We start from the raw sequence: 24,756 nt of genomic DNA on the forward strand, positions 1-24,756 counted from the left end.
AGCATGCTAACATGCTAGCTCTGGCCCAGTTGGCTAATTTTTGGGCTTTCTGATGCTGAGCCACTGTAGCATCCAGTCTGCCCTGAAGAAATAACGCTACTAAGAAGACGTATTATAACCTCTTGTGTCTTATATACTCAATGAAGGCTGAAGCTCTCGGCAAGACTGGTAAGTAAACAGCTGTTAGCTGTTAATGCTAACGTTCACTATGGAGAAATTGCAAAATGTAGAAATAGCTCTTCTAAATTATATTTTCCAAATTATAAAACGTAGGTGTCCTCATTGATATGTTTGTGTTGTCTCTTAATTTTTATTTTATAACAAAATCATTATAAAATGATTGTAGATCTTAAATGTAATCTTTTGACCAAAGCTAGTGGTAATTTCCATGAAAAAATAAAATTGCAGCTCATTGTTAGAAAATTTGCATCTTAATATTGCAGCAACCTAGACTTGACAATGTTACAATTAACCATCAGAATTTTTTTAACTTTTTTTTTTTTCATCTTCTCTCCAACTCAGTGCTTTCAAATAAATTCACTTTGGAGAGATTTTGAAAAGCTCAATTTCGGTGGCACATGACAAAATGCTTTCAGTTTTTAATTGATCCAACATGTGGATGTGGTCTGTTATCTCCTACAATTGCTTCTCAGTGTTGAGGATGTTTTTTCTTGATATGCGACCATTGTCCTTATCCACCCCCCATGCCCTGAAATCATCCTGCAGGCCAGGGAACACAGCTGAGTGGCATATTCATATGAATGAGTGGAGCAAACAGGTGATGAATGTCAGAGCCGCTGGTGGCCTATTGTCACCAGGGACAAGGACAATATGAGGGGGAGATGGAGAGGTCAACACTGGGATGTCTGATGCTAAAGTTTAAGCCATATGACTGGTGTCATCCATCAGCATTAGCACATTAAAATAGGGCAACAGCTCCCCAGGCTATGATGAATTCATTTATGTGCACATGTGTAAAACAGCTCTTCACACTGACTTTACAGGCAGAAGAATACTTCCAGTAATAGTATTTTACAATACTTATAAAAGACATTTGATGGTGTTTCTGGCCCATAGTTGGTGATATTTTGCTAGATGTATTATATTAGTTGGATCCTGTTGACACAAAGATGCAGAAGGGTAAGAGTGTGCCTGTGCACAAACACTCCTGGGGATTCTAATAACAATGCTGCGGTCCTGGGGAGCCACAGAGCAGCAAGAGCTGTCAGGCCTTTTGTTTCAAGGGGGCCGCTCATTACATTACAATCCCAAAGATAAGGCTCCTTCAGGGGGTACAGAAGGCCATGAAGGAAGTGGGATTGTTCCTCACTCCATGCACACCTCTGTGTTTTTGCAAACCTACTACACAGTCTTCAGAGATGAACAGAGTTTTTAAAAAAGGATTAATGCTTACAATAAGAAGATGTAGACAAATGGCACTGCTCACCTGGTGTGGGGTGGAAGGGAGGAGAAAAGAAGAGGAGGAGATTGAGGAGGAGAAGAGAAAGGAAAAAAAAGTGGGGTTTAGATTAACCCTGCCATTTCCATAAAGGTAATCATTAAGCTGCCAGTAGGAAACTTGTGGGATGAAAGCTGAAAAGCAAAACACAAAGCTCTTATTTGATTTAGTTTGCTCTTTACAGAATGGCTATCAGTTTGAGGGGGAGGTGAAATGTACAGTGGGGGAGATGTTTACGATGGTTTGGGCTTTTTTGGGGGTGGGGGGTTGTTAGGTGTTCAGGTTTGACTGCATCTCACACATCAAATTGAAGTAAAGTGTAACATGTGAATGTTGTGACAAATGAGACACACATGACAGAAAGCAGAAGTAGGTGCGAATTGGGAAGTGTAAGGAAGGCTTCCCTGGGGAATGTGTGTGTGAGCGTGTATATATGAATACACACTCACAAACACATACATACACACACACACACACACACACACACACACACACACACACATATATATATATATATATATATATATATATATATATATATATATATATATATATATGTCTCTATGTAACTTTTTCTGGATACATACTTTCTCATTCACCATGGAGACAAGGGTACATGAAGTACATGAAAGGTTATCAGCTGCAGGTACCTGAGCTGTCAGAAGTGCTAATCACTTGACCATAATACTAATGAATGGAAAGCTTGTCTTTTTCCTTTTTTGGCAACTCTGTCTCCTTGAAAGGACATTTCTATTCTAATCTGTTTTTGCCAAATAAAATTTGACAGGGTAGTTATTTCTGCTTGGCTGATGTACGGTGGCACCACTTTTTGGACTTATAGTGATAGTTCGGATTTTTTTAGGTTATTTTCAGCAATTAGATTATTTGAACTATCTCAGTTTTGTTTTTGAAGTCTGAGAATAGCTGCTCTAATGTTGGCATGTAGTAACCAAGAATACATGAACGTTTCATTTCTTACAACTACCCTCTCTTTGCTCTGCTTTCCGCAACAGTCTCGAAACTGCACTCTTTCTTTGAGCCCCCTTTTCAGCAAATGCAGTTCACATGTTCTGGGAATGCCTTACAACATTACATTTTCTGACTTCTCGCTGTGGGTCAAACGTGCCAGTAAATCAGCCATAGTGGCAATGAAAGTTAACGAATCTGTCAAAACCCATTCAAGCCACTGCTATTGTGTTTGGCAAAAAGGCGCCAGGCTGTGATGTAGCATATGATTCACATGGCAACAAAGTGTTAAAACATTTTTGTTATTCAATGTATAGCCTATATATTTTAATAACTGGGTAAGGGGGACTTCAAGTGATAGTTCGGGTTATTTGATACAGGTGTGAGGTACTTAGTCAGTACTTAGACATAGTCATTGTATTACTTGCAGTAGATTCAGATTTCTTTTTTTAATGAATATCTTCACTGCTTTATCTCGCTGTCAAACAGCCCTTTCCTTAGGAACTACATTCTCTAAACAGTTGAATTACTGTACTACTACGCACAAGCCCATGTAAGATCAGCTGCTTGAGTCAGAAAGAGCCAAGCGTAGGTGCGCTCGTGCAAACTAATACATCAGTTGATAAAATGTACTTCCAAAGGAAAGGGGGTTTGGCAGCAAGATAAAGCGGTGAAAATATTCAAAACAAAGCTCACACTTTAACTGATATAGGTTTTTTTTCGGTGGGCTTATTTTTAAAGTGGTTAAAAGACGTTTATTTATTTATTTATTTTTATCTGCCATGGGCCTCATCCACAGCAGCGTATCGCTCAGCTTCTGTGCTCAGCTTCTCTCTCGGCTGCTCCTCAATACTGAGACGGCACCGATCCGAATCTAGTACTTCACACAACCCCACATCAAATAACTCAAACTGTCATTTTTATTCCTGCAACAATGAAAGCAAAATGTTTAAAACATTTTTAAACATGTTACCCATTCCCTTTTTTTTTTTTTAATCTAGGGAGCCACTACAGACTGACTAAAGAGCCGGGGAGCTGCAGGTTAGTGTGTAATTATATTTTCGAAGAGCCACATACGTATCTGCTACGACGTAACACAGAACCGATGCACACATAAGTATAATGAAGCTCAAGTTTACCCTCGAACTTTCACATTGCTTCACCTTTGACCTTTCTGTCGCTTTGAAAATGGAATGATCACACCACAAATGCAAAGCTGGTCTTGTGAGAGTCATTCATCTATTTGAACAAAGTTGAGGTACATGGAAATGAAACAAACCTACAACAAATCAGTGTTAAAAACAACTGTGGTCATTAAGGTCTAAAAGACCAGTCTGTAATGAAAGAGGGTGAGGAAACTAGCGTGGTGATCCCACTCGCTCAGAAAAACCTGACTACACTTTCATCACCTCGCTGCGTCTTTCTTTCTGTGGTCGTTTAATGTTACGCAAATGCCACCAAGACCATCTTTTAAGCAAAGATTAAAAGATGACCATGGATTTTTTTTAGAAATGTTTGATATTTAGCTCTAGTTGTTTTGCATCTGTTTATAATGCTCAGTATGTGAACTCACTCTTTCCTGGCTGGAATAAAACAGTCTATAAATACACTGAATGTGAAAAATGCACGACTAAATTGGCATTTTCATTATTCTGGAATATACAATGACCCCTTGAAGACTCATAGTAGAGTAGATTACTTGTTTTGTTTTTTTTTCTCATCCTACATTTCCAGTGATTCACGTGCTCCATTCACTCTCACTAAAACGTCAGTCCACTGAGGCACTGGATGGGAAAATGTTCTGACTCTATACACGAACACACAGTACATGGGTTAAATATGCATCTTCCCACCACAGAGACTTGGAATGGGAAATGTTGATCCAAGCTACGAGCCTCGAGGCAGCTTCTGTTCTGATTTGGCAAGAAAGCCTGAGGGTGTCAACCTGAGGAAAAGGGGCACTCACAAAATTTTAATGTAAAAAGAAAAAAAGACAAATGTCGGTGATTCAATTGTGAATGTGTGGGCCTGCCACTTTTCTCTCCATGTCTACTCTAACTTGTATGATCATTTAAGTCGTCTAATTATCCATACAGAAATAATTGGTCCTCCTCCATGTACAATGACCCTTGTGTTTTGTGCATATGCGTGGGCAAGCACACACGTGATTGCATGTACGTGTGCAAATCAAGTTTTCACCCTGACAATCACAGCTTTAATTAAATTAAAGCAAAGGTGTTAAAGCTGTTGATTGTCAGTCTGAACGGGCGAGGAGCACATAATACAATGCATATCAATGCAGCCATGAGTGACTGCAGTCCCCCAGGTGTCAGCCAAATGAGTGTGAATATTCAGCTTTTTCCCCTCCACTTAACTCTCATTTCACTCTGATGACATTTTATTAGCCTTCCCTTGGCAGTGCTGGCGGGTAAGTGATCCACAGAAAACAGATTATTTGTACTATTCATTCTATTCAAATACAAAACACAAAACAAAACCAGCAAACTCAAAAAATCTGGCCTGTCCATTTGGGTTTTCACTTTTTTTGTGACTAGATGAAAGCAAATACATTCCAAGTAATAAATATAATGGATTTGTGGGACAGCATTTTCATTATTATAATTTTAGGGTAAAAAATGAAGACATCCATGATGTGAGGAGATACACTTTCCTCCCTCCTTCCCTCATCCTGCCGTCCATGTTTTTTCCATGTCAGCCCAGATCGGAACTCGCTCCTGATGGCCACTCCCCTCCTCAGTCGACCTATTCTTTCCTCTGAGCTGCATATCGATTCAAATGAAAACAAGTTGCCAATCCAAATAAACACCATGTCAAGGAGTCATCCAAGCAGACAGAAATATCTGCTCAGCATGATACCATAGGGCGGAAAAACCACAGGGGGACTGGTGCTCCTGACCTCACAGGGGGTCCACAGAGGCTTTAGAGGAGTAGCCTATCAATGTGTGTGTGGACGTATGCGTACACTCATATGTGCATGGGTGCACATATGAGTGGCTAATCATGTGTGGGCGTGTGACTCTATTCAAGACATTTATCTGGTCAATAAGTGCGACCACTGCTATTGCAGCCCCTGCACTGTACTGTAAGCAAATCTGAAAAAGCTCTCATATAAGTAGGAATGGCCACCTACTAACTACTGACTATAACTTAGCCTAATATGATGATTTCTCAGTTGTCATGACTGCAATGTGCTACCGGCAGGTTTGTTTTTTATGCAAGTGTCAAAAGATAAAGTTTTTGGAAGTACTTAGGAAACTACTGCTTGAGCGTAGGAGTTCATTCTTGACCTTAATCCATGTCTCCTAGAAATGACGTCTACGTACGGCTGATTCGTTTTGCCATTTACATGTTTGGGTGAGGGTCCTGCCTGGATTATATTCGCTGAGAAAGTTTTTCTAGTTTACGAAGTGCTACATTTATGTATCGTGCATATTTTTAAAAGTTGTGGTAAAATGATGTCAGGTTTTGGTTGGAGAAAACCACTTTGTTTAAGCGTAGGTAGAGGTCGTAGGTCATGCCACAAGGGGGTCTTCAACCAAGACGATGATCTCTCTCCAACCAAGTGCTGTGAGTGCCAATACATAAGACTATAAAAAAGTTTTATCATGCTTTAGTTGCTGCTAGCTGATATTGTTTTGCAGGAGCAGATAGTATATTGAAAACAAATGAAAGAATACGTTGTTGCTGAATATTTGCTGATATGTACAGTTCAGTTTTTGTGACTTGGCAGATCTGTTATACAGGCGGTGATGTAATAGAGAAATGTAATACAGGTGGTATTACATTTCTTGCAAAACTTCTTTGCTGTTACAAATCAGTAGCACGGAGTCGTGACCTTTGCAAACAGCACGTGTAACAAAATAATCCAACCTCAAAGGTCTGCCTAGTTCTTCGCAGCTTTGAGATGAGATTATTCAGTTACATGAGACTACTGTTATTTCTGTTCTGCACTGAAGGCAAGGTGTAAGGCAAGATGCAAGCATTCACCACTAACAAGTAATTTCAGGGACAGTGGAACAGGCTGTAGGAACCCCCTTGGTGCTGTGGAAAATAAAATTCAAAATGTCTTAGCATGCCTCAAAGTGGACTATCCTTAAAGGCAACAATTTGAATCCCATTTGAGTAATGATGATTTGGGGTTAGCGCACAATGAAGCTCCCTTAAGGAACCTAGGGAACCTGTGACCTCTACTTGTGTGCTGATGTGGTCCCCCAGGGCCCCGTGGAGCAGAAGGCCCACAATAACCGGTTAGACCCCACTGAGTGTGAGCATAGCCACAGCACACCAGGGTCAGAAAGAAGGACAAGCAGAGCTAGTGGTCCACAGGGCAAAGGGGAATGTGCAGGGGGTGAGTGCCATGGCCCTCATGGTGTTTTTAAGGTCATGCTAATTGCCATGGATGTACAGCATGCCTTCAGTTAGCCCTGACTCTGCTGAGGAGGAGGGGGCGAAGGATAGGGGGTTGAGAAGGTGGTGGTACAGGTGTGGACCTTTAATTAAATACCACTGCAAAGGTTAATGCATAGAACCAGGAACTGCAGCCACCGTTAAGTGGAGGACATTTAAACACAGCCGAGAATATGCCCCACACTGTGAGTGTGTGTGTGTGTGAGTGTCTGTGAGCATGTGCACGTGTACGAGGATATGAGCGAAATCAGAGATGGAAGAGAAGGTGAAAATTAAAAAAAAAAGAAGAAATTTCACTTCATTTTCCTTTGCAGGTGCAATGAAGTTGAGTCGCTCACATAGCAACATAATGAAACTCGACAAACTGCACGGAAATAGAAGTTCGCTCGATCTATGAAGAGCAGAGGAAAATTTCCAGTGCGGGTGAAATTAAAAAAGACTGCAGCGCGCACGCTCTCCGCAGCGTCATCAACTAATTCCATCCCCTGTTACGTGTGAACTCTGGCATCTGCAAGATTTTTCACAAAATATATTAGAAGCTATATTAAGAGGTATTTTCACTCCACTAATATCCTAAAACACTTTGTGTGTGTTTGAGGGTGTGTGTGTGTGACCCTTGATAATTAGTACCATCTGCCATATTAGAACACCTCTGGAGAGACAGGTTATCTTCACACAAGCAAGACGGACAATTTGACGCGAGTTTCCCTGCTACTCACACAGACAACGGCGATGGCGCGAGAAATCGACTAAATGAGAGAGGAAAGCGAGGAGGAGCTTGCCTAAATGCAAACTTAATTATTTTTCATTCTTGTTCTTTAAATTCAAATTCTAAGGTGCTTTATTGGCATGACAGTTTGAGAAAAACCATTGCCAAAGCATCAAAATACAATTTCCAGAATTACTAAATACATAATGCAACACACACCAGCAAGATTTATATACACATATGCATTAATTATATATTTAGAGTATATTATTTGTGTGGGTGTGTGTGTGTCTAGGTCACTCACTGACCCTCAGGTCCTAGGAGTATTTTTTAATTTGGATACGTCATTTAGTTCATTGGAATTTGGGATTACAAAGGTGAGTTGGTTAAAGTAAATGTTCTTAAGTTCATTGAAGGATTTAGATTGTAAGAGGAAGTGCATCTCTGTCTCAACCTCGCCTGTCGAACAGTGACTACATGTTCTGTTTTCTTTGGGTTGCCATGATTGTTTATGTGTTGTCCTTGTTCGATTGCCAGCTTGTGGTCACTGAGCCTCTACAGTAAATCTGCCTCTGCTTTCTATCTCTAGCTTGGTTTCAATTGCAGTTTTGCGCAACATAGATCATTTTTTAGGAAAGTTGAGACAATTGCGAATGATGTGATAAACGTGACGATGGATTTCCAGCAGTTTGGAACTGGCTCCCTGTGGCGTGACACAATAGGTGGCGCAACTTGAATGCTAAAAAAAATGTTAACATTTCAATTTTTGCAAAATATTGCTTCATCTGTTTCCATACCATTTAATTTAACAATTTCAAATTGCGTTTAAGCAGGTTAATAGAAGCGCAGCTTTTAACAGTTACGAGATATTCTGCCAGTTCATCATCTCTGTTTAGGGACAGATAACATCCATAATCTAGTTTGGCTTTCAGTTTCTTCTTTCTAGTGTTTCTTTACAATGTGTTGTGATTTGGTTTACTCTGATTGGTGTTTAGAAAGCAAGGTGTTGAGAGGGGGCACTTAGTCTCAGCACCACCTGGCATAAGGGACTTTTTTCCTGGGTTCAGCTCTTGGGTTTGGGGGGGCTGTGGAATGGAGGGTGTCTGGGGGGCTGGATTTAAGGTGCTTAAAAATATGAGTGCTCTCTTTTGGACGTTGCTCTTCATTTATTCATCTCTCCATTTTCTCTTAAAACATGTTGTTGTTGCCCATACTGCAGAGATACACACAAGTTCACAGCTGTGTGTGGAGCACTCCAAAATTCAAATTACTCCAAAAAAAAAAAACAAAGATGTCAGACCCCTATTACAATTTTGGCTCCAAATCAGCAGCAGAATTAAGAAGACTTGCTCATGAACAAACACCGCCACACACATAACTTGCTCCTCAGAGTCATCACCAGGAAACTGCAGGACTGGAAAAAGAGCTTAGGGACCATTTCAGCACAGCAAAGATATTCACAAAGCCAAAGAATACACACAGCCCAAATCCACCAATTCAAATATGTCCTCCTCAGAGAGAGAGAACACTCTTTTTGATCTCACATCTCAAATTAGACAAAACAGACACATCTTATTGTCTTGATACAACAGCTTGGTGTGTGAAAAAAAAAAAAAAAAAATGTCCTTGCAAAAATTCCATGTGAAGCACTCGTCGTGGTCGCAGAGCAGTGTCGAATCTCTCGCAGTGCATAAGCCACAGTGCATGATGAACTGTGATGAGGCCGTGGAGAGCGGCCAACCGGTGGTTTTGGTTACTCCAACTACCCAAACATGCTATTAGGCTTTCACTCAAAGCACTAATTGGGTATTCATGTGGCGTTTTGTTTGTTTATCACCATGTTACCACTGCAAGTCTTGGTTCAACACATCTCATTTTCATCCTCGACATGAAAGCCAGAGACAGTGGAATTTCTGCACTGTATTTCAGCCACGGAGCATAATCTCAGTTAACACAAGCCGGTCTCAGTTCTTTTTTTGCTTTGAATTACCACCCGCAGTGGTTTTGTTGTCCCCCCTCCTCTCCCCACCATCCCCCCCTCTATGTTTTGTTAAATAATTTATTCTGCCTTTAAAATTCACTCAGAATATATACCTTTTTGCATGTAGAGGAGGGAGGGAGGGAGATGGCAAATGTGCTCATGTGGTGAGAAGGTGGCAGCAGTGGGCTCAGTGCGTGGCTACGTGTTCAGGATGGGAGCAGGGTTTTTAAGAAAATGAATATAGTGACATGGCTCATGATCTGCATAGGTCGTCACTGTTCGATCGCTCCGCTCAAACCGCTCTGGACAACCTGCATAACTACATCCATCTTCACCATATCTCCCCTTTACGCCGCACGTCCTTCATCTCTCTCTCTTGTGCTATGAAAACATGCGTGGTGCTGACTCTTTCACCTTCTGATCCACTCTCCAGAAAACCCTTGCCCACTTTTCTCCCAACAGGCATGTGCACCCATGTCACCCTGACGACTGATCGCCGATCCAGAGCTCCTCCAAAAAAAAAAAAGAAAAAAAGAAAAAAAAAAGCCTACTTATTCTCAATTTCTATGTTGACATTCCATATCCCATATTCCCCTTTACTTCTATCAGTCTATTGCTCCTTCTCTTTCCCCACTGTTCCCTTTCTGCCACGGCCATGTTTCTTGACTGTTTCCAGGGTTTTGAGTTTGGGGTATGTCTAAGCCGCTGCCCGGCTGAGAGCTGAATCTGGCCTCTTTCAGACTCACAGCTTGCGCTCGCCTCTATACTCCTCCTCCACCTCCTCCTTCGCCTCCTCCTCCTCCCGTCGCCTCCTACTCCTCCTCAGCTTCCATGTTGTGGCAGCCACAAGAGGCTTTTGGGAGCGGGCCAATCCGAGCAACCATTGCCACCATTTTCCCCCCCATCTACTGAACATAATGTCCATCGCACACTATGAACGTCTCAAATAATGACTTCCATTGCTAATCTAAAAATGGATACTTCTTGTTTTGAGCTTTGGGTGCAAAACCTGCAGCTGTTGTAAATACCAGACAGCAATGGGTGTAAAATAAGAGCTCTACTCTTGTGATGACAAGTGGTTTTGTCATGTATTTCAGTTATTCTGTATTATTCCGTTTTCAGTGAGGTAGATTTCTGATTTAGTACTGTATTCAGGGAACTTTCGAGAGGCCTGCAGTTGTATACTGTTCTGAAACAGGAAGATATTCAGTTTAGTTCACTTACTTCATAAAATAAGGGATTCATTTTCACATTGACCACACACTATATAAATAAATGCTATTCTGTGTAATCTTCAAAAGGTCTATTGCACTTTTGCCCATTTAGTTAGAAAAGATGATTTTGTCTCTGCTAGAATAATATTTAGGCAATAGATCTTTCACTTGTAGAGGATGGTCTGGTATTCTATGGGTCCCTGCCAAGAAAGCTCCATGGCAGTTTAATATCAGCACTGTTGACAATACAGAGACAAGCCCCTTGCAGACATTTATGTTAATCTGATCACAATTTAGCAAGTCTGACATGAATTCTGTCAGATTAACATAAGGTCTTGCCATTCAGCGCTTGCACTCTGTCAGCAAACCCTGTCTCTTCGAAAAATATGTTTCTATACAACATAACTGCAACAGTAAATATGTTTTGCTAAGAACGCAATCACTAGCCAGAAGGGGGCTGAGGTGGTTGGTGGATGCACAAAGTACAAGACTGAGGGTCACATCCAAAGCCTTGTCTGTGGTTAGGTTTAGGCACCACATCGTTCTGGTTAAGGTGAGGGAAACGCTGTGGTTTGGTTTAAATGTAAAGAAACGTGTTGTGTCTGAAGTCACTGTGAACTTTTTTGTGTATTAAAACCAGACCACGATCTTTCCCTTCCCTAAGTGCTGTCAGTGCCTAAACATAACCATAAAACAGTGATATTGCTGTAGTCACTACAAGAGGATATTGTACTGCAAGATCAGGTGATTTGGCAGAAAACAGACACATTGTCTTTGAACGTTTTACTTATATTTTCTGTATACATTTTTTGTGACTTGGCCAAATACGTAAATTAACCACCTTCCTCAGTATGTTAACAGAAGACACAATTCGGTCGCAATCACATTTTGTACAAAATCAAATTTAGAAGACACATTTGCTGTCAGATATTATAATAATTCAATCTTTTATACACTGAATGATCCAAAGGTACGACCAGATTCACAATGAGCAGAGGGGGCGACCTCGCAACGGCCATTAATTAAGTCTTCAACGGCAAAATAAGTTTTTAAAATAAACTTGTAAAAGCGGAGAACAGTCTTCCTCCTTGCTATCATAACATTTTTAACCCCCTGCTGTTCCCTCTCTCTGCTCCCTGCTTCCTCTTGTGCACTAGGTGCCAAAACTTGTTCAAGCACACACAGCTCTCTCCATAAATGTGCTGTCATGTCTGAATAAAGCCAAAGGAACATTAATGTAAAAGTCACGTATGTCTGAATGACAAAAAGCCATCACTTTTTAACAGATGGATGGTGCCAGGAATGTGAACGTACTCCACGTGTGAGGAGGACTCCGCTGACATTGACGCGCTACTTGGCAGGAACTTAAGTTTCACTGCAGCTCAAGATCTGAACTCCTGAGCAGCAAAAGAACAGCTTTCGAGTGAAAAGCAAAAGATCTCTTGAACTCACTCATTTTCACTTCACTTAGCCACCTTGCTTCACATTCTGGTTGCTGCTACCTGTTTTGAAAATTACTGTCATGATTTATTACCTATTGGATTTCTTTTTTTCTCTCCGGAATTTAATTTGGTTTAAGCACGTACACGTGTGAACTGAACTGAACAGCGGGACCACACAGATGTGCAACACAGCTAGAGAGGGAGGAGGAGGCGAGGAGGACTGTATGATCTCACATATGTCACAAAAGATGCTAACGTGAAAAAAAAAAATTCTTGTCGCTGATAAGTGTGAAAGCAATGTGTTTTTTACTACATCTAGAAAGAACTAGGGGAGCCTTTTAATGGTTACACACTCATCTCCTCTCCACACTAATCTCAACTGCTGTTTCCTCCCAATTAACCGAGTTTGTGGTGCAGAAGAGGCCTTTTGCCATTTACACCGCACATGGATCATCTTCTCCGAGAAACTCAGCTGCTTTTCCATGGAGTCACACAAACTTCCCCTGCAAATATACGTATCCGATGTACCAGAGAGTGTCCATTGGTCATCTTAGCTCCTCCTGGCTGCTGACATTGTTTATACATGCAGATTGAACGAGCAACATTCAGATGCTGCTCTGTGCTGGCACCCTGGGCAGAATGGTATAATTAAATGAATTGACTCAAAGGGATGCGATGAATATCCCAACACAGTGTCAGGTCAGGCTTGCTCACAAATTAAAGCCAGGGGCCAAAGAAGGTAAACATGAATTTATCTGAAGTGGGAAAGCAGAGGAATGCATTCAGGACTCAGCCTATGTTTCATTAATGATATTTATTCTTGGAAGTCAAGTTATTCTTATTCTATATACTCGGTTTGTTTCTGTCAGAAAACAACTTGCCTCCTGTGTCTTCGTTCCAACGTCAGCTCTGAAATATGAATCTGTTCTCATGTTTCGCTGTGTTTTTTTTTTGGGCAGAAAATATCATTTTCAAAGTAATTTACAACCTGAATTTTTTTTTTTCAATTGCAATATTTATGAAACATGTATCTGTCGCTCTCGTAGTCTTGCTTTCTTTTCACACATGGTAAGATATACATAAACAAACATAAACACGGTGGTTATAATTTAGAAAACAAACAGCACCTGCATGGTCTCTCTGCTGCATATGAACACAAACACAAACAAATATACCTGTGGAGCATGTGGTGGTAAAACTGGAAGCTAATTAAGTGACAGACAACAACACACAGGGGAGGTATATTCTTGGAATCCTAGCACCAACTGCATCAGAACAGCAGCAGCTCGGAGTGCAGGAGCTTTATAAGCCACTTGTTGTCGATTTGTCTTTTGGCCAAGTGCTACAACAGCCTCCTCTTTAACTCCAATAACAAGTTATTTCTCCACTAGACGAAACAGCTCTGCCTCCTATAACTCGCGTTTATACGCAATTCATTTGTAACAGCAAATATTTGATAGGAAGCAGAATTGCACCTGGATTACATTTTACATTAATGGAATGAGGTAATGTTGTTCATTTACATATTTGGCAAGGTGCAGATATATCGACACCGAGGGTATCGGTAGAACGTTCACAGACGACTTTCTTGTTTCCCACCAAAATATCAGATCTCCAGCAAATACGTTGCCACGACAACATAACTGGCAAAACAGTTGAGTTGTATATGAATGTCAATTCTAGGAGACAGAGTTGGACTAAGCAACACTACAGCCGTCTATAGTGGCTCAGTGAGGCTTTACTCAGGCACAGTAGCACTTTGAGTTAAATGCTAACATTAGCATAGTCACAATGACAGTGTTAATGTGTCGATGTTCGGCAGGAAACATGCAAACATTTCCGCCTGCCGCTCGGGGTGAAAGGTCAATATGAGACCCCTATAGGTCACAGTGCCACAGTTACTGCATTAAATCTTACAGGAGGTAAGATACAGCTGTGGTTTCTGCTGATATTGCTGGAGCCACGATTGATAACAGAAGACCTTGGATGGATCTGTAACAAGTGGCCTGGTGTTGAGACCAGCACCTGGGCGCGTGTAAATCATGTTTACTTGTTTATGGTTAATGGACCAATAGAATGCTCACACATCCCTCCTCTCCTTCTTCTATTCAGAGATTTGACTGAATATGTGGCGTAGGCTATCTATAGCAGTCTTTGGAACTGCATAAAGAATAACCACAGGGGTCCCTTTCCTCAAAATTGGGGTGGCATCATGCACAGAAGTCCGTATTGATTATTCCTCCATGCTCCTCGATCAAGCTTCAATAAACATCCTCAGCGTAAGACATCCTGGGCTCCAGCGCACTTTCAGCTAGCATGCTAACATTTGCTATTTAGCGCTAATCATAAAGTATAGCTAAGGCTGATAAGGATATTAAACCTTGAACTTATGTCACTGCGAGATCAAAAGACAGAGGATCAACAAAGTACACACACATCCTGAGGAGGACATGAATGTATCCAGTTGTTGTACAGACATTTGGCTGCCAGTGAGCCAAACATATCAACCTCATAGTGGAGCTAAGGTTGCCATCATTAGGATTCATCCTCTAAAAAGCTAAACCTGCAAGCATAAATAGGATATAATGATCACATTATGTGAAAGAAACTCTTCATTTACCCTTTATAATAGAAGTGCAAGGTAAGAATGCCACTCAATGGCTATTAATTGATCGGAGAAAAGTAGACTACAGTTGAGTGGGACGAAGACAGGAACAAAAAGTCTGATGCGAGCCGTCACAAACTGGTTTCCTGACTGATTTTCTTGCTAGCTGGAGAGCTCCTAGATTCAATTCACTCTAATTAATTCACTACATTAAGTCAAATGTGGTCAAGTCAATACGAAGGGGAGTGCATGAGAAATGTGATTAGCTTGCAGATGACACCTCGGTTCCTGACACCATGCCAACTACACACTTCAGCCTCTCAGTGGCTTTAGCTGGGTAAAATGACCCGACGCTGCAGTGTGTTCTGGAGTCTGATTGATAATGACCCCTTCTGTGAGGGTAAACCGCTGCTCCATCTGTGGCTGGAAACAGTAGCAGAGCAGCCCGACGCGCTGTAAACTCTACCAAAAAAAAAAAAAAAAAAAATTTGCATTGTGGGCTCAATGATGGCTGTGTATTGTGATGTAAATACTCTTTTCCATAGACATGAATCTAAATCCAACAACAGGTAAATTGTCCAATTCCAGTGCTCTTCCAGTTTTGCATAGCTTGTGCAGAAAGCAGATAGCAGAAAGCATCTGCATTAGAAATGCTGTGACGTGCTCGGGTTACGAACCACTTGAAGCACTTCTAGGTTACTGTCTATTGTTCAAGTCATGCAATTCCTTATATTCAGCCTGGCCCTATAGTTCAGTAGAGAGGGGTGTAGAAATGCAACTAGCGATTGCGCATCTCCATCCTAGACTTGTGAACCCCCATACTGTAAGTGTCCCATTAACAGTTCCTCTAGGAGATGGGCGAGATTGACTCTCAAAAGCTTTCCTTTTGTGTTTCTGATGTATGGCACTATTGTTAGCTTAGCTAGAAAGGTAGCAAGGCAATCAAAACAATCAGCCTTTCACACGAAATCAGGAAGTGGAAGAAAGAAAGCCCCGATAAAGGAAGCAAATGCATCGGGCTCGTCACAATCAAAAACCAGAAATTCAATCAGGAAGGGTACGAAAAATAATGAAACCGTTTTAAGCATGCACGGGTCTGACCAGAAGGTTGTTGTTTATAACGTTAAACTGAAGAGGCTGGGAACAACTCTATTGTGCATCAGGCATGCCTCTTATTGGTGAACAGAGCCCCTGCATGTCAAGCAGAGGTGGGGCACTGTCCCTAGAGTCCACTATCACAGCAGGTTAACCTGGCACTGCTTTTCTAAGGACTGATTGCCAGGCCCCCTGCAGCTCGAGGTAAACCGACAATTTTCCATCAGCAGGGAACGTGGCTTTATTAGTAAAAGTAGAGGGGGGTGGTGGGAGGTAAGAGAAAAAAAGTGAAATCAAGTTCACAGTGTATTTGTAGTTGTTATGTAGGAGGGCAATAAAGTGTGATAGCAAGCCGTAATCCTAAAATTGATTATTATATCCTGATGTGTGGTTAAGTCATTTCAGATTACGACTAATGAATATTGAATTTATGCAACCTGTAAATAAGAGAATAAAGAATAAATAATAATATGGCACCCACTCCAAAACTGTAACACAGATTTCATGGAGAGTTTTTGGAGATTTTTAATTTTTTTATTTTACAATTAAGCTCTGGGGCATCTTCCAGAGGAGTGATATAGTCTGCGTCTAAAGACTTACCTTAATGTGACGCAGGATCTCATCATGCACAGACTTTCTGACAGGAGTGGAAAACATTCACCTGAATAAAAACTGCAGCCCTTATCAGAGATGAGACAGACTCTGTGAACAGCAAATCAATACCATCCCCAGGCTGTGAATTTAGAGGGGCCAACTCCACCAAAGATATTATATTTCTAAACAAAACACAAGTAAATCTACAAACAAACACAGACGGTGAAGCTATCTGGGTAAAGGGAAAAAAACAACAACAACAAAAAAAAAGCACAACTTAGAGGGCAAACAAGCAGTGCCTTATGGTTTTCAAGGTCTCCATTTGTTTTTCCGTGTTCCACTGTCAGGTGCAGAGAGAGGAGAGAGCAGTGGAGAGAATGGCGAGCCATAGAGGGTTAAAAGGCCGTGGCTGGGATTATAGCACAAGTAAGGACCCCATACTGTGGCTTGACATGCCTACCAGCTTACAGTGCATTTTTCTCTGACAATGCAGGGTCACACACGGTCAGAAAGCATGAAATGTTTTCACACACATGTTGAAAGACAAGTGAAATGCTCAATGTTAAAGAGCCTCCTTCCCAAAGGTTATCTGATAGTATTATGCTTTTTCTTTTTTTTTTCTTTTTTTTTAATTACAAAGTCATGTTACAAAGTCAAAATCAAATCATGGAAAAGGCATTTTTATATTCATTCCATGCTTTTGACGTTTGACCTGAAAGGACACTTTAACATGCTCACCTATTTGCTGGAAAGGTAATAGTTCAGCGTGCATGACATCCTTCTCTTTAGTTTAGAAAACATGTGAAAAGGCCCCACTAACCGCTCCTCAGAGCCTTTCAAATGATTCTGCAAGACGACCTATACGTACATAGACCATTACTCTCCCTTCGCTGTTAATGAGAGGCCACTGTGCGTGAGGACATAGTGAGGGCCGGGTGGTAGTTACTGATCAGCATGGGAGCTAGCTAATCCTGCCACTGATGAACTCATCTGTCTGTCTGTCCACTCCACCCTCAGACATGTGCTAACATGCCATAATAGTCATAATTCTGCTCTTGCCCTGGGCTCTGCCACCTCAGTCACCTGATTAGGGCCTAAGTCCCAAAGGTATCAGTGTTAGAGCTTTAGTAATTCCACCCTTAGTTTCACACCACCCCTGTCTATATAGCTTTTCCATTAAATATGTCATATCTCAGGCAGTGCGGGAGGCATGTGTTAAAGCACAAGGAGGGGAGAGGGGCTGTTATTCTGAGAGAAAATCTTTGTGCATCTGACAAAAACAAGGATGCTTCTCAATGTGTCATCTACAGTGCTACCTGATGCAGCATAGGATTGTCTTTTATCAACAGCCAGCAATGACACTTTCCAAATATTTAACACTTGGGGGAATTTCTCATTCAATGTGAGTGTGTTTAAACTGCAAACTGTTTACCCTTTAAAAAAAAGAAAAAAAAAGCCCCTCCTCCAAATCTTGTTTTTTTTCACCTGCCGTGAAAATATCTGTCATGAATACCACTCTTTTCATGTAATTCCCCATCCTCCTGCTTCACTGTAAGCTGCTGTCAACAGTGTGTCTGATTTATTTCTCAAGTGTTGGTGGGACAGGGGCTCCCGCATGGCACTCCTGGACCAGGAAGGGGGGAGTTCCACAGGGGCAGGCAAAGCCTCAGTTCCCCCCGGCTCGGGAGACTCTAGGTGGGGAGTAAACTTAGCCAACACTACTGAAAACAGGGGCTCCACACACCCATCAACGCCTCCTTTGCAGGTGAGTGGAGAAAAACAGGAGACGGGAGGGGATGTCAGTCTGCAGCGGAGCGCTGCAAAGAGCCGCACGTGAGGCACTTTTTGGAGTCATGTTTATATTCATGTTCTGCAAGACAAATATGGATCCTTCAAAAAATATATGCACAAACCTGACACTGAGAAGAGTAAAAGCACACTGACAAACGCGTGGCACCCTGACACTTTTTACACTTCTTATCACTTATGCACTCACATGCAGACAGACACAACACACCACTATCCATCAGTATGATGCCACTCCCTTTTTTTCTGGCCTATACTCCCTGGCCTTTCTCTTGGAAACATTTACTAACTTAGAAAACTGAACAAAAGAAAATCGCAACTTCTAAAATGAATAAATCAAACTCCCACTGTTACTGAAGTTACTTGTTTACACTTACCAACAACTAAAGAAACAGGAGTACGTGAAAATATTACAAATGTTAAATATGTTTTGTAAAAGGAAATGTAAGAATCTGATGACTTTTATCAAACTTGACTTTTTTCCCTGGGGGCTCAGGGGAGGTCGACTGGCTTTGGTTGGTTTTACATTTCAGAGCCAAATGGCAGGAATTACATAGGAGGTGGGTGTAGGAAAAAGAAACAGCTTTGCATAAGAATATGCAATCAGTTGCAGAGTAGAGAAATGCAACAAAATGCTTTCATGAGGGAGTTCTCATTTGTAATGTAACCTGCTGCACTTTATTGTGACCTACGCATAAATAAAGGCATGTTAAATGCAAGAACAATAACAAAACCTATAAAACTTAAACCTTTAATACAATTATCCAGTATTACGGTTCTGCAAGGGCACTACATTGTGGAGCATTATACAGTAGATAAAACTGCCACAATCTGTTAGATTTCCGGCAAATAAATCAATGGCATCAATGAGAAATATACAAAAAACACCCAGAATCTAACAGGACTGGAGTGGACCGGGCATTGACATGTCAAGTGCTAACTGACTGCCTGTCAATACACTCACTGACCAGAAAGGTCTCTCACTGTCAAGGGACTGCGAGGAATAAGGCAAAGAGGGGGAAAGGAAAAAAAATGGAGGTGAAAGTCAATCAAATTAGCTCCTTCCAGCCCACTACACTCAAGAAGTGGAGGTAAGCAACCAGAGCCTCTTCGCAGAGAACTGACAATGTCTGTGGGGTGCAATCTGAGCGGCACCCTGCGGAGAAAGGCTAGCACTGATAAACCCTGAAGAAATGCTCGACTTCTTCACTTTTCCAATAAAACAGAATATGCAGGAAAATATCAAAAAGAAAAAGCGTAAATGCAATCGATCGTCTATATCAGTCTAGTGACCAAATGCTGCTTTTGATTGAAATGCTGAAAAAAATAAAGTGCTGATTTGCATGTGACAAAGCCTACACCAGTGTGTTATTTGTTTGTCTCCTCCGGTGAATGGAACCCTCTGGAGAGAAGCAGACAGTGAAAATGCTGTTAAGATCAGAGTGATAATGACTTACTGAATAAGAGTCTGCATCATGGGGACTGCAACTGGTTTGATCCCTGTCCTCTTTCATTTCTGTCTCATTAGATAAACCTGTGGAAGTCAGACAGCCTTTTACCACCGATGTGTTTTAAGACATTAAACATGCAACACAGTCATGTCACAACACATCAGAAATTAAATCATCTCAAAGTGAAGGGGAATTTACCAAAAAAAAAAAAAAAAAACTCTCCTCACTGTTTCCTTTAGATTAAGCTGGTGTCAAAGGTTGTCTTGTAATATTCAATAATAAAAAATAAAAACAATCTAAATGAAAAAAAATAAGAAAAGAAGAGAAAACATAGCAGGCGACAGATGGGAGGCTACTGTGTGTGTGTGTGTGTGTGTGTGTGTGTGTGTGTGTGTGTGTGTGTGTGTGTGGTGTGTGTGTGTGTGTGTGTGTTTGTGTGTGTGCTTGGGGGAGGGGGGGGTATGTGGAGGGCATATTCAACTCATTCCCGTGTCATGTCATATAAATCTGTTTGAATATGAGCTGTGACTTTTGTTTTCTGATCACTCCTGAATTGAATGTGAGTGACAGCAGAAGAGAGAGAGAGAGGGGAAGGGGGAGGGGAGGAAGAAGGGGGGGTGGGGGGGTGGTATGAACACTGTGCTCACACCCGGGTTCACTGGCATGAATCGTTTTCCCAAAAAGAAAAAAAAAGAAAAAAAAAAAGACAGTCATTCAGAAACTTTTCTAATGTGTCACCATGGATGTTCAGACACTGAGATCAACCAGCAGAGCTTGATGACTGGTAACGACTTCCTGATTACGTTTTCACATCTTTATACGTTTTTGTTTTTTAGCGATGACCTTTTTAGTTTGTTGTCGCTGTCAATGCCGTTCGCTGTGCTGCGCAACTTGGATACTCAAAATCACAAATGTGCTCATTTAATGCGGCTACCTGTCTTTTTAGATAAAGACTCTGAGTAACAGCTCACTGATGATGATCAGGTTTGGGGTGATCACTTTGACACAACACAGAATGAGCCAGTTTGGTGTCGCACTCTGTCTCCGTCTTTGTATTGGTCTTTTTCTTGCTTTAAAAAAAAAAAACTATTAAAGTTCCAAATCTATTTTTCTGATGTCTTTTTTTTTTCTAATTGTCCTGTACAGCTGGAATAATGGATTTGTAATTTAGTTTTTAGGTTAAAGTAGGTTACTCTGGTCTGTGTTGTTGAACTTCACTATGAGCTGGCCCACACATTGACTTTGTTCCAGCCTCATCTCAAGTGATCTTAATGATGAGGAACGCACCGCAGACTTTTCCATCATGAGCTTAAAATATGAAAAGCAAAATGGCCACAAGGTATGTTCCATGACTTGCCAGCATTCCCATAAAACAGAAAACACACACACACACACACACACACCACCCAGTCACCTTTTCTACACAGTGTCCCCCAGGGCTCAGCTCTGGTCTGTTTGAAGATCAAAGGAGCTGCGGTAAAACAGCATGTTTACAGGTGTTGGGAAATTGAAAATTTCCTTGGCTGAGTGTGGTTTTGAATGGAAAAGGAAGTCTACGATCATGTGTGTGTTGGTGTTTGTGTGAGGGGGAGTTTTGACAATATACACGTTCCACCTACAGTATGCATAAACCAAAACGTGTTGAAACTGTGACTATATATATATATATATGTATATAAAAAGGGGGGGGGGTATTAGCCGGTGTGTGCCTGGTTGGTTTTGTAAAGAAAATTGGTCTTTGATGGTACAGCTGCTCCTGTCTTGAAGAGCCTTGGCTGCGACAGAAAGAGAGTTACCTGAAAACGCTTCCTATTAACTGCACATTACCCATTGTGGCAAATAAACAGAATTGGCAAGGTGTTGTGTAGGAGCCATATTGAAAACCTCGCTGCAAAAGCAACAGCAGGGGAGGATGCTGAGTTTGTGAGGGATTAGTTGAATTCTAACACTTTTTGGAGGGAGACCACAACAATAAGAACACCTCAGTCAAGTTCAAGTATGTCATTTACTCTGCACCTCTCCACTTTGTGTTTCTCTGTGTGCATTAGAGGACCAGTCATGCCAAGCTTTCTGCATGAAAGGGAGAGTGTTTAGCTTTTGAGGCTATTTGTGCTTCTGACTCTGTAGTGTTTGTGTCCGATGGGAGGTGCCTGCGCCAGCTTCCTTAAAGGAGTAGGGGGTTTTGTTTGTTTCTCCGCCGTGCCAGGAGAAGTGACAGCCATTCCGGCTCTTTCACAGAAACACATTCATCTGTGTGAGAAAAGGCGGCCGCTGAACTCAGATGAAAGGGCCATGGGGGCTGCGTTGCACAGGAAAGGCAGACTGTACATCTACTTCAGTACAAACACAACATAAGCCATGTCACAGACAGACAGACAGACAGACAGACAGACAGACAGACAGACAGACAGACAGACAGACAGACAGAGGGTGATTCTGGGAGAGATAAAGAAAGAAAGAAAGAAAGAAAGAAAGAAAGAAAGAAAGAAAGAAAGAAAGAAAGAAAGAAAGAAAGAAAGAAAGAAAGGAAACATTTTCATTCTTACACAATTATAGTAAATATGTTGATATTTGACATTTGATGTATGTATTTATTGCACTTTATAATAATATGGGTCACAGTGGTCTGAATAGTGGACTGACACAGAGGGACCTCCCTGAAGGACCTGTCACAAACAGCCTCCTTTAAAGCCTCATGCATATCATAATATCAAAATAAACAAGTGACATAATCAATACATTCAAATATGTCTGACATCCCAAGTTTCATTCAAATCAGTTCACGAAAATCTAAATTTTCTGCATTTCTACATTTGTGCAGCCATTACATGAATTAATTAAACTGCATTATGCCTTTAACTGTTTATTTATTTATTTGTTTTGTTTTGTTTTTGTTCATTAATGAATATTATTAATGAAATATTAGATGAGATTTGGTGGTGGGGTGGGGTGGGGTGGAGGTGAGGGCCTGGGTGGGGGAGACGGGCCCGCTGTTCGAAGTGACACCAGTGTGACTATAAATAACACAGGCCGGCGAGCGGACACATTCATTTCATTAAAGCAGTTGAAATTCAATTAGAGGATATGGCGTTTGTTTTAAAAGTTTTCTCTCCAAACATGGCGGCCGATAAACTCTTAATAGTGTCTCTGTTATTTCTGCTGAGGAGGCCCGTCCGGGAGGTGTCACGTGGAGAAACGGATCTGGCCCAAAGGACACGAAGTGACGCTGAACTGTGGATGTGCAGCCTCGACACGTTTTAAACTCCAGAGATGAAATATAGGCGCGTTGGTGGATTTTATAATGACGCAGCTACTCACAAAAAGAAAGGCCTGCACACAGCAGTGAACACCGTCTACAACATGAAACATACATACTTCACATGGAAGTCATCAACTGAAATAACAAGCGCGTTGAGAAGAACAAGGAAAAGTTTATGTGGACATTTATTTATTTATTTATCTATTATCATTATTTTTTAACAATTCATTCCGTAATTATTTCTTAGTAAATTTGTTGTTGTCTTGGAAAGAATTTATTTTGGAAAGAAAAGGAAATAGTGATCATAATAACCGCAGAGAGTTGTAGTCGGGATGCATTTATTTATTGACTGATTGATTTGTTCATTTAAAATAATTATTAAGTTGTATAGTGCAGATTTTTTTATTATTATTATTTAATAGCATTTTCTTGATTATTAAAGCGCTCTGTCGTTTGCCACCTATTTAGTAGGCCTAGTAAAATGCCAGAAACTATTAGGACCTTCATACTGTGCATTATGACGCTTCACATCTTCAAGTCAGTTGAGTCACTTGTATTTGACTTGATGTGTCTGTGTGTTCAGCAAAAGTTCAAATAAGTGTAACTGTCAGCAGGCTTTGTTAGAAAAATGTCTTCCTTTAACCTCAGCTCTAATAGCCAACATGTGGAGGGAAAAACAATTATGCTGCCTTATATGATGAATAAGAAATGAATAATAGCAGTCATGGAGGCTCTTCAGCTGCTGCTGCTGCTTTATTTATAGTTTTATTTGTCCAGCGCTTGAGGCGAAGTGAGGGACATTTATGCAAAAATACACTATTTATTTGAATAACATCGTTATGATTTTTTTTTTTTTGGTTTTGTTGTACAATTAGTGTGTGTGTGTGTGTGTGTGTGTGTGTGTGTGAGAGAGAGAGAGAGAGAGTGAGAGTGAAAGAGAGAGAGAGAGAGAGAGAGAGAGAGAGAGTGAAAGAGAGAGAGAGAGAGAGAGAGAGGCAGATGAATCCACCTGAAACAACTGACAGCTCTGATGTGTTGTCGTGGTTTCACACCAACAAGTGGAGCCGGGGACACGCAAACAGTGAGGCGAGCGCGCGCGCTGTAGGGCATCACTCGAACGCACGGACTTGATTTCATTCCCCGGAGGCCTCCACAATCTTACTCGCTCCACGCTGCACCCCTCACTCTCACCGCAACTTCAGCTTCACCCCAATTAACACAGAACCCATTTCAGCTCACACGGTGAAGCGCAGACCGCGGCGCGAGGCTTCATTTAAACAATGTTGTCCCAAATATCGACACGCTGCCCCTGTCAACTGCTGTTGGTCATAAATGTGTCCCCAAATACGGCCTATGGCAGACCACCCTCTCTCTCTCTCACTCTCCCTCTCTTTCTCACACACACACACACACACACACACACACACACACACACACACACACACACACACACACACACACACACACACACACACACACACACACACACACTAACGGGGGCGTAACATTTATCTTCACATAGTGGTAAATAACGTTGTGTGCAATGAAACATCTAGTGGGTGATGAAATGAGTAAATATTTGTCACTAGTATAATCTGCTCATGCTCCACTCCATGAACACACATCAAGTCTTGCTATGAGCCGTTACAGAAGTTGTTCTTTGAGGAAGCCTAGATCATGAATCCAGGTAAAAATAATGAATTAATGAATTAAATAATAATATTAAATAAATAAAAAACTACCGAGT

The 24,756-nt window shown here is 41.3% G+C and overlaps 1 protein-coding gene across 6 annotated transcripts in view; it reads right to left on the minus strand.

The window, feature by feature from the left end:
- LOC130177571 (uncharacterized) overlaps positions 1-24,756 on the minus strand; it is a 104,973-nt gene that overhangs the window by 70,391 nt on the left and 9,826 nt on the right. For 4 of the 6 annotated variants that reach the window (XR_008829035.1, XR_008829036.1, XM_056389445.1 and 1 more), the window contains exon 2: positions 19,757-19,833. The exons of the other annotated variants lie outside the window; for them this stretch is intronic. Coding sequence is in view for 2 of the 4 variants with exons in the window: in XM_056389444.1 (XP_056245419.1) it covers positions 19,757-19,813 (57 nt within the window). In the remaining 2 variants the exon portion in view is untranslated. The remainder of the gene's footprint in view (positions 1-19,756; positions 19,834-24,756) is intronic. 6 annotated transcript variants of the gene reach the window in all.

This window comes from Seriola aureovittata, chromosome 11 (genome assembly GCF_021018895.1).
Source record: "Seriola aureovittata isolate HTS-2021-v1 ecotype China chromosome 11, ASM2101889v1, whole genome shotgun sequence".
Classification (NCBI taxonomy): Eukaryota; Metazoa; Chordata; class Actinopteri; order Carangiformes; family Carangidae; genus Seriola; species Seriola aureovittata.